The sequence below is a fragment of the Rhincodon typus genome, chromosome 27 (assembly GCF_021869965.1).
Source record: "Rhincodon typus isolate 14 chromosome 27, sRhiTyp1.1, whole genome shotgun sequence".
In the NCBI taxonomy this organism is placed as follows: Eukaryota; Metazoa; Chordata; class Chondrichthyes; order Orectolobiformes; family Rhincodontidae; genus Rhincodon; species Rhincodon typus.
The window spans coordinates 22,665,504-22,681,052 of NC_063358.1; the positions used below are offsets into that span (position 1 = coordinate 22,665,504).

General features: G+C 42.3%; 1 protein-coding gene across 1 annotated transcript in view; it reads left to right on the plus strand.

Annotated features, from left to right (window-relative positions):
* Positions 1-15,549, plus strand: part of stpg1 (sperm-tail PG-rich repeat containing 1) — a 56,451-nt gene that overhangs the window by 34,140 nt on the left and 6,762 nt on the right. The window contains exons 6-8 of the mRNA XM_048613211.1: positions 290-401; positions 1,956-2,133; positions 7,654-7,844. Of these exons, the coding sequence (XP_048469168.1) occupies positions 290-401; positions 1,956-2,133; positions 7,654-7,844 (481 nt within the window). The remainder of the gene's footprint in view (positions 1-289; positions 402-1,955; positions 2,134-7,653; positions 7,845-15,549) is intronic.

Sequence of the window (15,549 nt, forward strand, 5' to 3'; positions counted from 1 at the left end):
ACTTGACTGAACTACTGTCCCAGAGAAGGTGCTATTTTTACAGAGCAAAGTAGCGCAGTGCCATATTTTCTAACATGAAAAGTGGGGAAGGAGGATTCACTGCATTATTTTGCCATTATACATAAATGCAAAGTGTATATCGATGTTGTTTCCAATAGTGCCTTTCACATTTTTTAACCTGTTAACTGTCGAAAATTCCTTTCGGCCCTACCTATGCCTCATAATAACAGATGGAGGAATTGATACGTGCAGAAGAATTTCAATCTACTATTTACAAATCTTTGCACAGATTTCTAATGTTTATCTTGGGAAAACTAACAATGTCTCTGCTGAGTCGGCATTTTTATCAAGAACCAGACGAGACCTGATTCCACCAGGCAAATTGAAGGGACCCTCCCCGTGTAAGTACATACATTTTACGAATACAAGGAAATAGTCTGTGTTTTGTTGCTCCACATATAAACATGACGAGACTGCATTGTTCCTGAAAACATGTGGGCCTTTGACAAAGTATACTTAACGTTTGATCACAGATTCCTGTGCTGCAAGTGTTTGGTCATAGAATCCCTACAGTGTGGAAGCAGGTCATTCAGCCCATACCGACCCTCCGAACAGCATCTCACCCAGAACCACACCTCCACCCTGCATTTCTCATGAACAATCCACCTAGCCTGCACATCCCTGGACACAATGAGCAATTGAGCATGGCCAACCCACCTAACCGGCACATCTTTGGATTGTGGGAGGAAGCGCATGCAGATACGGGGAGAATAATCAAACTCCACACAGTCACCCGAGGCTGGAATCAAACCCGGGTCCTTGATGCTGTGAGGCAGCAGTGCTAACCACTGAGCCACCATGTTGCCCCAGTCACTCATCCAAGTCATTGATCACTTGTAAACTTTTTTTATTATTTTGGCCTCTTTCCACTGAGGAAATAAAACTCACTGTAAATTTCCAAGTAAAACACCTATAATAAAAACTTATTTTGAAGATGACTACACAGAACAGCATAATGAAGTGAGCTATACAACTTTGTTTTCACCTCAAGGCCCTCAGTAAAAATCTAAGCCCCATTTACTAGACACCTAATGATGCTTTGTTCAGTTTCAAACCAGTTTGTTTTTTTGGATAGAAGCCAATGTTGCCTGTAATTTTGATACTAAGATATCTGACTTCTCATCTATTTAAAAAAATGAGGGGATCTCCTAGAACGTATAAAATTATAACAGGACTGGATAGGGTAAACTCAGGAAGGAGGTTCCTTATTTCTGGGGAATCCGGAACCAGGGATCACTGTCTAAGGATATAGGGTAGGCCATTTATGACTGAGATGAGGAGAAAGTTCCTCACACAGAGTGGTGAGCCTGTGGAATTCTCTATTGCAGAAAGCAGTTGAAGCATTGAATATTTCCAAGAAGGAGTTACATATAGTTCTTAGGGCTGAAGGGATCAAAGGGTATGGGGAGACAGCAGCAACGGGATACTAAGTTGGATGATCATATTGAATGGCAGAGCAGGCTCAAAAGGCAGAGCAGAATACTTGTGCTCCTGGCTTTTATGGTTTTATGTATGCTGCTGAACAGTTTACATAGTGCTTATAAGTGCGTCATCTCTCTTATTAGAAAGTCAATAAAATATCTAAGCAAAGCAGTGCAAAATTGATGGTTTTCATTTTGTTTCTTTTGAGGGGGGAGTGCCAAGTCTGTATTTAGTACTTTTGTGTTAATGATGCAATGCGCTTGTTGAGCAGAGAAATGTACTTCTGGCCCCTTATTGTAATGAAGCATTATAATAGGCAAGAGTTTTCCTAGTTTCAGAATACATCGCTGTGTATACAACAGGGCTGTTTTGCTGCAGTTGTCTACAGTTAATAAGTGGTGAGGAATATCTGTTTTGCATACCTGTGAACTGTATCATTACTGCTAACGTTTCAGCTTGAAATTCTTTTCCAGGTCAATACAAAGTCAACCATTCCCTGACAAAGGAGTCACCAAAATCCATAGTCTCTTCATTTAGATCCAAAACAATCCGCCTGAAATATCCAAAAGACTCAAACCCAGGACCAGCAACCTATCAACCCTATAAATCAATGGGACAGGAGCGAACGCAATATGCACACTTGCACCCGTGGTATGTGTAACAGTGTCCATTCGAGTTGTAGCTATGTTGGCAAATCCAGCAAAATGTATTTGTTCAAAGGCCTCATTATGGGGAAAAATTATCATCTGCAAGTTCCTAGCTTTCAGAAAGTGCAAGTTTTGCATCCTCTGAGTGTTACATGAGAACATTAGAGTGGGTTGGGGGTGATATAGCAATTTCCCTGTGTCGAGCAATTTCGGTTCATAGTACTGTCACAAACATGTAATTCTAACATTTTGCAAAGAATGCTAATCTGTCTTTAAAATGGACATGGATGGAATCTTGCAGCACCTGTGGAGAAAAATCAACGTTAACATTTTGAGTTTCAGTGACCCTACGTCAGTATGTTCTGAGATACTGCCAGACCAGCTGAGTTTTTCCAGCAAATCCTATTTTTGTTTCTAATTTCCAGCATCCACAGTTCTTTCATTTTTTATGGGTGAAATCTTATAGGAGTCTAAGTAACGTGGTTAATGGAGATAAAAACAGAAATTGCCGGACAAACTCAGCAGTTCTGGCAGCATCTTTTCTGAAGAACATTCTGAAGAAGGGTCACTGGACCCAAAACGTTAACTGTGCTCTGTCTCCACAGGTGCTGCCAGATCTCTTGAGTATTTGTAGCCAATTCTGTTTTTGTTTCTGATTTCCAGCATCTGCAGTTCTTCAGTTTTTTTATTGTTTAGAAGTTTATGGAGAGCTTTGTGCAGAATCTGACCAGAAGTTTGGTGAGCCCCATTTCAATGTCAGGAGCATCTCATTCTATCTTTTATGCTTTTGCTGAGGGCATGGTGAGTTTCTTGTTAGGTGGTAGCGAATTGCCAATTATGGGGTATTATTGCTCGATAGCTTGTTGACAGCCCAACTCACCTCATCAATACTCAGCTCTTGTAACTCACCAAACTCACCAACATAATAAGATGTTGCGAGAACTCGACATGGAAGTCAGAGCATGTACTTGGTGATTTCAGCTCGTTGCCTGCGCCAAAGCAGCTCCATGTTGGACACAGGGCACCAACATGGCAGGGCGATGCTCTAAGGGCACCAACCACATGCACCACCATATCTACAGACATTGGCATTCCAATTATACCCTCAGGGACACGCACCCAGCTCATGGTCTTGAACAGGCTGCATCTCTGGAGTCTTCTTTCACTGTCATTGCCCTCACTCACTTTGTGCCTACCTGGATGCTCATGGCACCCCTGCCTTAAATTGCCATGCAATGCCTTTTTGCACTTGACCCCTCAGCCAGAGTTACTTGGCTCATGTTACTTCTGTCTTGCCTTGCTGTTTAACGTAGACACAAAGGTAGGAAGCTTGACATGGTTGCCAGTGAGGTTGGTAGAGCATGAGCGTTGGTGAGCCGTGGGTACAGTAGCAGAGATCAAGTGAGTATGAGGTATTGGAGCAAGAAGTGGACACCCATGCTGGCAGAGTGGAGATGTACATTCGCCCAATGCCTACAGTGCTGGGCATATGACCAGATGGCTGAAACTTCTTTAACCTGGTGGCAACTTCACAGTAGGATGACATGGTTTTGTGTCTGGCCTCCACTATTGATCCTGTTTGAGGAGAAAAGCCTGCATCTGCATCACTCCAGTCACCAGGGACTCCATGCTCATCTTCAGGAAAGCCATGATTAATTAGTTTCTGTTTACCATTGGAAATGTTCATTGAATTTCAAAGGTCTCTAATGATTCTTCTTGAGTTATGTACAGCCTGTTTCTAATCCCAGTTGAACTCCAGATCCCTGCTCACAAAAAGGCATGCCAAATATCCCTCATCTGCCATATCTGAGGTAAAACTCATAAACCGTACAGTGCAGCACTAGACAGACAGTGCTTGTCCAGGTTGTAAAAAAGGTGCGAGTCTGTGGGATGGCAGTGAATTCTGGAACATCCACCAAGTGGCAAATTTTTCAAGGAATGGCTTGGTATAAGATGGACTGGAATCGGACATGACAGAGCCACAGGGATGGTGTAGGTAGCTAATGAGGTGGGTTTAGTAATTTAGGACAAGAACATTTGCTAGGTCTTGTGGCAAAAATCCTTTCAAGAAACTCACACAACTCGAACTTAATCAAAAAGATGTAAGATTGTAGCCCAAGGAGTCCTCTAGAATGGCTCTCAGATACCGCATGACTTTCCTTCTAGATTCAACTGGGATTAGAAACAGGCTGTATATAACTCAAGAAGAATCATTGGAGACTTTTAAATTCAATGAATCATGGCTAATTAATCATGGCTTTCCTGGAGATGTGCACACCACTTCCTATCTTACCAAAAATCTGAAAGCATAAGAGGCAATCAAGCTAATGGCTGTGATAGCTAAAAACAAATGATCTTGGCTAAAAGACAGTGGATGAGTTTACGCTGCAAACTTGGGGTAACCCAAAATGTAATATGATAGCAAGATTCTTCAGTTTGGAATGGCAAGTGTTAAAAGTACAAACATCTGGCTTTGAACAGCAATTTTGTGCAGAGATTTCAGTTAAATATGTGAAGATTCTCATCTGAGCAATCTGTGAACAGCTTTTGAGAATTGGGTTTCTGTCTAACACAGGCAGTTACAGAAGAAGATGCCCAGAACTCCCTGTTCTGCTGTACTGGAATCCAGGCAGCCTTCCGATGTCTTGCTGGCAGAACCAGTAATGTAAAGGGGCCTAAAGTTTAGGGAGGGGTATATCAATATTGTGGGCCACATTGGTATTACTAATATCTTAGTATCTTAACATCTTCAAAGAAAGCGACAAAAGTGATCGATAAGTGCAAAGCAGTGAATGCTGTCTACATGGACTTTACTAAAGCATTTGACAAGGCTGTCTTCTCCAGAAGATGAAATTGCTTGGAATCTATGGTGAGTTGGCAAGTTGAATTCAAAATTGGCTTGGCCAAAGAAGGCAGAGGGTTGTTGTGGAGGACTGGAGGTCTGTGACAAGTGGTGTTCCACAAGAAGCAGTGCTGGGACCACTATTGTTTGTAATTAAATAAATGATTTGGATGAAAATGTTGGTGGTCTGATCAGTAAGTTTGTAGATGATGTGAAAATTAATGGAGTTGTGGATAGTGAGGAAGGTTATCAAAGGATGCAGCAGGATATAGATTGGCTGGAAAGTTGGGTGGAGAAATGGCAGATGGAGTTTAATCTGGACAAGTGTGGGGTGATGAATTTTGGGAGGTGAAATGCAAGAGGAAAGTATACAGTAAATTGCTGGGAACCCTTAGGAACACTGATTTACAGAGGGATCTTGGGTACAAGTCCAAAATTCCCTGAAAGTGGCGACTAAAGTGGATAAGGTGATAAAGAAGGCATAAGCATATTTGCCTTCATTGGTTAAGACATTGAATATAAAAGTTGGCAAGTTGCATATTTCAACTGGATAAGACTTTGGTCAGACCACATTTGGAGTACTGTGCCAGTTCTGGTCACCACACTTTACATAGAGCTTTGGAGAGGGTACAGAAGAAGTTTACCAGAATGTTGCCTGGATTGGAGTGTATTAGCTGTAAAGAGAGGTTGTACAAACTTATGTTGTTTTCGCTAGAGTGTCAGAGGCTGAGAGGCAACCCAACAGAAGTCCATAAAATTATGAGGAACATGGATAGGCTGGATAGTCAGAGTCTCTTTCCCAGGATAGAAATGTCAAATACTTAGGAGCATAGGTTTAATGTGAGAGGAGAAGAAGTTAAAGGAAATGTGCAAGGAGAGGTTTTTACACAGAGGGTAGTAGGTACCTAGAGCGTGCTGCCCAGTGCAGGTGGTAGAAGCAGATTTTAAGAGTAAAGTTTAAGAGCCATTTAAACAGACGCATGCAGAGATTAGAGGGAAATGGTCCATGTGCAGGCAGGTGGAATTAGTTTAGAATAACATCATGTTCGGCACAGATATGGTGGGCTGAAAGGTCTTTTCCTGAGTAAGCAAAACTGCAGTGGATGGTGTTCAAAGAGGTGTACTTGGGATCTGAGAGAAGCAAATCAGAAGACTTTCTTAATAAGGAGACAGTAGGGGTTATGGAAGTGCAACGGTGCTTTGGAGACTCTAAAGGCCTTGATTGCCTGCCGCAGTAAATGAAGCCAGCTATTCCTGAGCCAGATGATTGGAAAGGGATAAACTGCATTCTTTCATTTAAATTTTAAGTCTCCTGCCACTTATCACAGTATGGTACATGCAGGTGCTCATTTGGCTGGTGCTGTTATTTCCAAAAATATATTGTCAGATCTTCCATCCATTATAGTGTTATGAACTTATCACAATTCTGCCTGAAGGCAAGGTCTGACTCACAGCACTACAAATTCCACCACAGGTAAGGCAAGGAGCTAAACCCCGCATCCACTCCAGCCAGAATGAGATCTAGGCCACACCAACATTCCGACCAACTGAGCCAACTAACTCTTTGAGAATTGCTGTGGCCATATGTATTTTTACTTCCATATCGTACTTTGGAGCTATGGAAATTGACCCTAGAGGCTCCAATTTTCTTTCCATCAGGATAACAAGGAATCTCTCCTGCTCTTATTAACTGCTATTTGTGTGTGCTCTGAGGATTTAATTTTTGACAAGCAACCTGTTTGGCTTCATTGAAAAGACACCTTCCTTACTAGTCACATCCTGGAGTGTGATGTCTGCCTGACCCACTAGGCCAGATATTCTGGTGTCTGGCCTCGATGAAGGATGCTTTCCAGTCCCTCTAACCCAGTCATGCCTGCTTGATAAAGAGGGGTAGTCACAAAAATGTTGAGAAAAGAAACCATCCCTTTTTAGTGCAGATCACCTTCACGGTCTGTGTTCCACTAGTGGGCTGTACTTTTACACATCTTATTACCTTTGGCATCCAGCCATATGCCAAATCTAGACTGGTCTAGCAAAAATGGACTTTGTGTGACAATGCAAGGTGAAAGGAAAGGTTCAGCACTTATAAAACATGTTTGAAACATCTTGAAATGGTGGGTATACAGCTCAAGCATCATGCTACCAGCAAAACAAATCATGGCACAAGTGGATTTTCAAGTTTTGGGGCTCTGCTTGACAATTTCCTAAAACACGTTGGTTCAGACCAGGAGCTCAGTGGAGTGGAGGATTGAAGTAGTTTGATGACCAACTAACAACTAACAATATAAGTGACATATGACATTATGTTGTGCTTTTGCAAATTATGATTTCTTGTCTGGAGAACATTTCAAGGTTTGGCTGTGTATGATCCTGAAAAGAAAGGCATGTTGCCAGCGCTTTTCATTTTGCACTATCAGAACATATACAAAAATGCAAAATTCAAATGATCACAACAATTTATACTACAGCAGATTGATTGGTAAATCTGATTGACTGAGCAGAAGGTGTTCCAATATTTTCACAAGTGAGGCTGAATGGATAGCTAAAACATAAAGTGGCTTGGGTTCAGTGTACTACATAAATCATTAGGCCTGATTTGCTGATATTGTGACATAGATTTATTGTATTTTAACAAAATGTTCATTACATCTCATTTGTTCTGTTGTAATTCATCTTTTCTAGGAAGAAACATTATTTGTGTATTTCCGCTCCTCCCTTCCCAGTACGCAAAAACCCGACTCCTCCTGGTCCAGGTTATTATGACGTTGTTGATTTTCATGATCCACCGAAGCACTATATGTCCAATGCTGTGTTTGTATCTAACACGAGCCGATGGACTGGGAATGTTCGAAACAAAGATGCTCCAGGGCCAGGTAGGACATTCAGATGGTTAGACATTGGGAACAGAAGCAGCATAATATTATAATAGTAAAAATAGATGATTGCCTTTGGTTTTGAAGGTTTGCAATGCACACAAGAATATGCAAATGATGTCAGAAACTACTACCCCAGTTGCAATTAGATGAGAGAGGAGAATCATCCTCTCCCTTTTTAGCACTCTCACAATCGGTCACAGCAAATATTTTTACTTTCTTTTTGGCACGCTGCTATCACACTTCAATTCAAACATAGTTTGCCAGAAAATGGCAGAGCCAATTACAGAGGTTTACTTGAGAAAAAAGAAGAGGAATTTAATTGCCTACTAATTCTGCGAGAAATAATGTAAATGTGACCTCAAACGTGCACAAACAAACACAGGTAATAAGTTTAAAACAAGAAATGACTGGTGCAAAATGGAAGCTAAAAGCTGAAACTACTTTAATTTCTTAGAGTCTTTGGGAAGAGAGATTGAAAACTGAGTCCACAACTGTTTAGCTGTTAGCTTGTTTCCTCAACAGTACTGAAATTTATAGAATTCTGAAGTTCTCAGTGAAAGGTTGTTTTCTCACGTTGCCTAGACACTGGACACAGATTTCATACATTGAGAGAGAGATCCATGTCTAAGTTTTGATTTTATGAATCCACATTCTTCTTCCCTCTCTGCTCTGTCAAGCAAACTACCGAAATATTGTTCATTTGTTAATTCCCAAAATCTAACTCCATTGTTTTTTGAATGCAAACACTGTTTTGGCAATCATCATCTCCCAGTAAGTGAACTCATTGTGGAAGTGTGAATTAACCAGGAGATGTGAATTTCTTGATACGGTCTAAGCTGTCTTGTTTCACTGTCGTTGGATGAAATGTTAATTACATTACAGCCAATTTATTGTATTCTGTACTGGTCCTCTCAACATGCCTCAATCTGTGGTCACAATAACCAATTAAGATCAATATTTGTCCACTTTAAAAATCTCTTTATTTCCATGAAGGTCTCAGATATTAAAATCAGGTGACATAAGTTAAATATCAATAGTCCATTGCCATAGCACTCTGGGCATCTGTTTACACTGTGTCCTGCTGATTCTAGGAATTTGGCCAGTTCAATAAAAGACTGACCCAAGCCTATCCTAAAGGGACAGTGGTAAAAGGGGCAGCCTGACTATAAATATTTTATACTTCTGAATCAAGCAGAACTCAGTTAATGACTAATGGCCAATACACTGAGTCAGGTGATGCATACCAGCTTCCATATGGGAGCAAAAGAAGTTTGAGAGGAGATTTTATAGAGATAGTCAGCAGTGCAGTGAGAGAGAAACTGCTCCCTTTGGCGGAGCTGTTGAGACCCAGAGTATATGGATTGGAGGTGTTTTGCATAAGAACCAAAGGTGACATGAGAAATGCACTGGGAGTAGGGCGGGATTGGGGTGGATGGGTGGGTGGTGGTGTTGTTGGTGACAGGTTCGGTTGTCACTTTAAAAAGGAAGCTGAATAAATTCCTGAAGATTAAAATGTAATTACAGGATCATGGGAAAAATGGAGGGTGACTGGGACAGGCTGAACTATTCTTATGAATGGCTGGCACGGATGTGGTGGGCTGAATGGTCTCCTTTGTGTTTTTACCATTCTATGATAATATAATTGGATACCACTGGGGGTGCAGGGATGGAGACTGGTAAGTGGAGCTACCTGGCCTCTAAAAGAAAGATTTTATTTTAATTCAGCAGGGATTGCACAGGCAGTTTTATCTTGGATGGGCAGAGAAACACCTCAGTCCTCACCGCTGTCTGGTGTAAGGTGCCTCATTTGGGCCATGTAATGGTATACCTACTCTCCACGGTCCCAAGCAAATTATGGTCCTGTCCAGTTGCCTCTGAAAAACTGCTGCTGACTCACCGGAAATTATTGTCATTATATATTTTAAATGCCAGTAAGACAAATGACAAATCACGATGACTGTGCTGACTGAGGTTTTGGCAAGTGTTGTTTATTGATCCCCAGGAAGTGCAGTACAAATGCAGCAATGATTATGAAGCAGTTTTGTCTCTTTGCAAAACTACAGACGAATCATTCTTAAAATCTGTTCGTGGGATGTGGGTGTCACTAAGGCCAGTATTTATTGCTCACCCCTAATTGCCCAGGGGAAGGTGATAGTGAGCTTCAACAAATGCATCCGTGGGGTGTATGGTCACGCACGGTGATGTTAGGTAGGGAGTTCTAGGGTTTTAACTCAGTAGCAGTGGTGTTATAGTTCCAGGACAGGATTGTTTGAGACTTGGTGGTGAACTTGCAGATGATGGTGATTCCATGCATTTGCTGTCCATGCTCTTCAAGATGATAAAGGTCATGTGTTTAGAAAGTACGGCCGAAGGAGCCTTTTGCTGAGTAACTTTTCAAACCTGTGAAATACAAGTAACTGCTAAGAGGAGGAAAGACAAAGGTAATGTTAGTGACCACATGGGAATGGATTCAGAGAAACAAACCTATAGTGCTGTGTGACCCAGCACTGAATCTGCACAGCCTCTGCCTCTGCTGTTTGATTTCAAGTATCTCTGGACATCAGAATTTATCCAAGAAAAATGAACAAACAGCAAAATTCACAGCTGACCCTGGAGAAAACTGTGTGGGAGCACTCCCAGCAGGGGAGCAGCGAATTGGCTTTTTAAGGTGTAACCTTACTGATTATTTTGTAAAGCTACAACAGTGGGTAGAGTGTGAGATAACACAGCGTGGAGCTGGAGGAACACAGCAGGCCAGGGGGCAGGAAAGTAGAGTGGGTTCTTTTTTAATTATATGTTTTATTGAGTTCTGTCTCTTGACTAAACTTTAACAATATGAAATATACATAGGAAGTCAACCTGGATCAGTGTTTTCTGGAGTAGGAAGACTGTGCTATTTTCTGGGTCTGTAGATAATTAAGGTGCAAAAATGACCTTTATTAGAGTAATGTATTCTTCCTGTCAGATGTGGGAGATTAGGGAGAGTTTCCATGCCACTCATGTTTATGTCTGCAGGAAGTGTGTTCGTTTGTGAATCCTACCAGATCACATGGATCGGTTGGAGCAGCAGTTAGAGGCAATGAGGAATTTACAGGAGCTAGAGGGTGTGATGGATGGCACTTGCAGTAAGGGAGATAAACCGAAGATACAGTCAGGTAGATGGGTTACCGCCAGGAAAAGGAGAGGGAGGCAGGTCATGCAGGAGTCTCCTGTGACTATCCCTGTCACAAGCATGTATGATATTTTGGAAAATGTTGGGAGTGATGGACTCTCAGCAGAACGTAGCATGTACAGCCAGGTTTCTGGTACCAAGACTGGCTCTAATGTGACGAGGAGTACGTCAGGTTCCAAGCGATCAACTGTGATAGTCAGAGGTACAGATAGATGATTCTGCGGCCGACAGCAAAAAATCAGAATGGTGTGTTGCTTCCCAGGTACCAGGATCAAGGATATCTCTGCAAAGGTGCAGAATATTCTCAAAGGGGAGAGGGGCCAGCAGGAGGCCGTTGTACACGTTGGAACTAATGACATAGGAAGAGGTCAAAAATCAAACAACACTAGGTTATAGTCCAACAACTTGATTTGAAGACCCAAGCTTGTGGACTCTCGCTCCTTCTTCAGGTGTCAGTGTCTTCAAATAAACCTGTTGGACTATAACCTGGTGTTGTGTGAATTTTGACCTTGTCCACCCCAGTCCAACACCGGCACTTCCACATCATGACATAGGAAGAGAAAAGAGATTCTGAGGAAAGAATATAGGAAGTTAGGCAGGAATTTAAAAAGTAGGTCCTCAAGAGTGATAATATCTGGATTACTGCCAGTGCCACGAGCTGGCATGGGTAGGAATAGGACGATAGAGCAGATGAAAGTGTGGCTGAGGAGCTGGTGCAGGGGAGAAGGATTCACATTTTGGATCATTGAAATCTCTTCTGGGATAGAAGTGACCTATATAAGGAGGGCAGATTGCACCTGAATTGGAAGGGAAGTAATATACTGGTGGGGAGATTTGCTAGAGCTACTTGGGAGGATTTAAACTAGTAACAGAGGATGTGGGAACCTGGCAGGAAAGAGGTCTGTCTGAGACTGGTACAGTAGGGGAAAGGAGCAAATCAAATGGTCAGGGCAGACAGGAACAAAGCAGAGAATGAGGTAGGACTGATAAATTAAACAGCATTTATTTCAATGCAAGAGGCCTAACAGGTAAGGTAGATGATCTCAGGGCATGGTTGGGAAATGGGGCTGGGATATCATTGCAATTACAGAGATGTGGCTGAGGGATGGACAGGACCGGCGGCATAATGTTCTAGGGTATACGTAAGGAGATATTCCTGGGAATATGTCCAGGGCAGTTATTTGCGTAGAACTGAGAAATAAGAAAGGCGTGATCACCTTATTTGGATTGTTCTATAGACGCCCCCCAATAGTCAATGGGAAATTGAGAAGCAGATTTTTAAGGAGATGTCAGTTATCTATAAGAATAATAGGGTGGTTATGGTAGGGGATTTTAACTTTCCAAATATAGTCTGAGACTGCCATAACGTTAAAGGTTTGGATGGAGAGGAATCTGTTAGGTGTGTACAAGAAAATTTTCTGATTCAGTATGTGGATGTACCAACTCGACAAAGTGCAAAACTTGACCTACTGTTGGGAAATAAAATATTAGGCAAGAACTTTCAAAAATTGACTGGGGGTGGATATTTGGAGGTAAAGGGACAGCTGGAAAATGGGAAGCCTTCAAAAATGAAATAACGAGAATCCAGAGACAGTGTGTTCCTGTTAGGGTGAAGGGCAAGGCTGGTAGGTGTAGGGAATGCTGGATGACTGGAGAAATTGAGGTATTGGTCAAGAAAAAGAAGGAAGCATATTTTAAGTATAGGCAGCAGAGATCGAGTGAATCCATAGAGGAGTATAAAGGCAATGGGAGTATACTTAAGCGGGAAATCAGGAGGGTAAAAAGGGAACATGAGATAGCCTTGGCTAAAAGGGTTACAGAGAATCCAACGGGATTTTATAAATACATTAAGGACAAAAGAGTAACTAGGGAGAGAATAGGGCCCCCTAGAGATCAGCAGGGTCGCCTGTGTGTGGAACCGCAGGAGATGGGGAAGATACTAAACGAGTATTTTGCATCAGTGTGTACTATGGAGAAGGATATGGAAGATGTAGAATCTCGGGAAATAGATAGTGACATCTTGAAAAATGTCCATCTTACAGAGAAGGAGGTGCTGGACATCTTAAAACGCATAAAAGTGGATAAATCCCCAGGATCTTATCAGGTGTACCCTAGAACTCTGTGGGAAGCTAAAGAAGTGATTGCTGGGCCACTTGCTGAGATGTTGGAAGGCTGGAGGTTGGTTAACGTGGTGCCATTGTTTAAGAAAGGTGATAAGCAAAAGCCAGGGAACTATAGACCGGTGAACCCGACATCAGTGGTGGTCAATTTGTTGGAGGGAATCCTGTTAGTAAGCCAAGGACTGATTAGGGATAGTCAACGTGGTTTTGTGCATAGGAAGTTATGTCTCACTAACATGATTGAGTTTTTTGAAGAAGTAGCAAAGAGGATTGATGAGGGCAGAGCGGTAGATGTGATCTATATGGACTTCTGTAAGGCATTCGACAAGGTTCCTCATGGTAGACTGGTTAGCAGGGTTAGATCATATGGAATACAGGGAGAATTAGCCATTTGGATACAGAACTGGCTCAAAGGTAGAAAACAGAGGGTGGTGGAGCTTTTCAGAGGGTTGCTTTTCATCATTTATTTGAATGATTTGGATATGAACAAAGGAGGTATGGACAGTAAGTTTGCAGATGACACCAAATTTGAAGGTGTAACGGGCAGCGAAGAAGATTACCACAGTGTATAATGGGACAAACGATTTGGATATGATGATGTGGAGGTGCCAGTTTTGGACTGAGGTGGACAATGTTAAAAATCACACGACACCAGATTATATTCTGACAGGTTTATTTGAAGATAAAAGCCTTCAGAGTCTTGCTCCTTCTTCTGGTGCTGCACTTCTCTAGCTTTCACCCTAAACATATTTTAAAAACTATCCCTATGTACAAGCCCTACGCATACGCAGGATCTGTTCAGCTGAGGAGGAACACAACGGACACCTGAAAGTGCTGAAGGACGCCTTCATAAGAACGGGATACAATGTTCAACTCATCGATCGCCAGTTCTGACATGCCGCAGCAAAAACTGTAATGACCTCCTCAGAAGACAGACACGGGACATGACCGATAGGACAACCTTTGTTGTCCAGTACTTCCTGGGATTGGAGAAACTACGCCCTGTTTATCGCAGCCTTCAACACATGATCGATGACGATGAGCACCTCGCCAAGGTCCTCCCCACGCCTCCATTTCTCACCTTCAAATAACTGCCAGACCTTAAACAGGCCGTTGTTCGCAGCAAACTACCCAGCCTTCAGGACAACATCGACCACAACACCACATAACCCTGTCATGGCAACCTCTGCATGATATGTTAGGTCCTCGACATGGACAATACCATCACATGTGGGAACACCACCCACCACGTATATGGCAGATACTCATGTGACCCAGTCAATGTTGTCTATCTCAAATGCTACAGGCAAGGACGCCCCGAGGCATGGTATCTTGGCTGAACCATGCAGACACTATAACAATGGACACCGCGCAACAGTTGCCAGACAGGGATGTTCCCTCCCAGTGGGGGAACACTTCAGCAGTCAAGGACAGTTAGCCTTGGATCTTCAGGTAAACGTCCTCCAAGGCAGACTTTGGGATACACAACAACGCAGAGTCGCCGAGTAGAGGCTGATGGCCAGGATCGGTACCCATGAGGGCAGCCTCAACCGGGATCTTGACCCCACCACATTGTACACTCTCACACACACACACATACACACACTCACACACACATACATACACTCTGTCAAACACATGTACATACACTTTCTCATACAAACACGCACGCACAATGGGGTGAATTTGCATATGCAGATTTGCAATTGCACATACCTTCTATTTTGTTCAAAAGTTCAGAATTTGTAGACAGTCAATGTGGCATTTTGTAAATTCCTACTTTGGAAATAAAACCAGTCTGACTCCAAGTCAATATACAGCCAGATGCATTGTCTGAATTGAGATGTCACCGCTGGTATATTGATAAAACCTTTAGTTATCTTGGGACAGTGACTTGGAAGAAATTCTTTGATTTGCATATTAATCCTTTCTAACTGATTAAAGGTTTAACAGCCATCTTAGATTTGTTCAATACATTGGTGTTAGTTGTATGACCTTTTGATCTTTTGCTTATAAATTCAATGTCTGATGCCACCTCTCTCACTGACATTGAAGAAGAGTGAGACTCCGAAAGCTTGTTTCTTCAAATAAGCCTTTTGAACTATAACCTGGTGTCATGTGATTTTTAGTTTGGACGTGACCGTAGTGGGTATGGTTAGTAAGTTTGCAGATGGCACCAAAAATCAAGGTGTAGTGGACAGCGAAGAAGGTGATAGGGGAGGACAGGGGAGGCGATGGTGTAGTGGTATTATCGCTTGACTGTTAATCCAGAGACCCAGATAATGTTCTGGGACCTGGTTCGAATCCTGCCATGGCAGACAATGGAAGTTGAATTCAATAAAATATCTGGAATTAAGAGTCTAATGATGACCATGTAGCCATTGCTGATTGTTGGAAAAACCCATCAGGT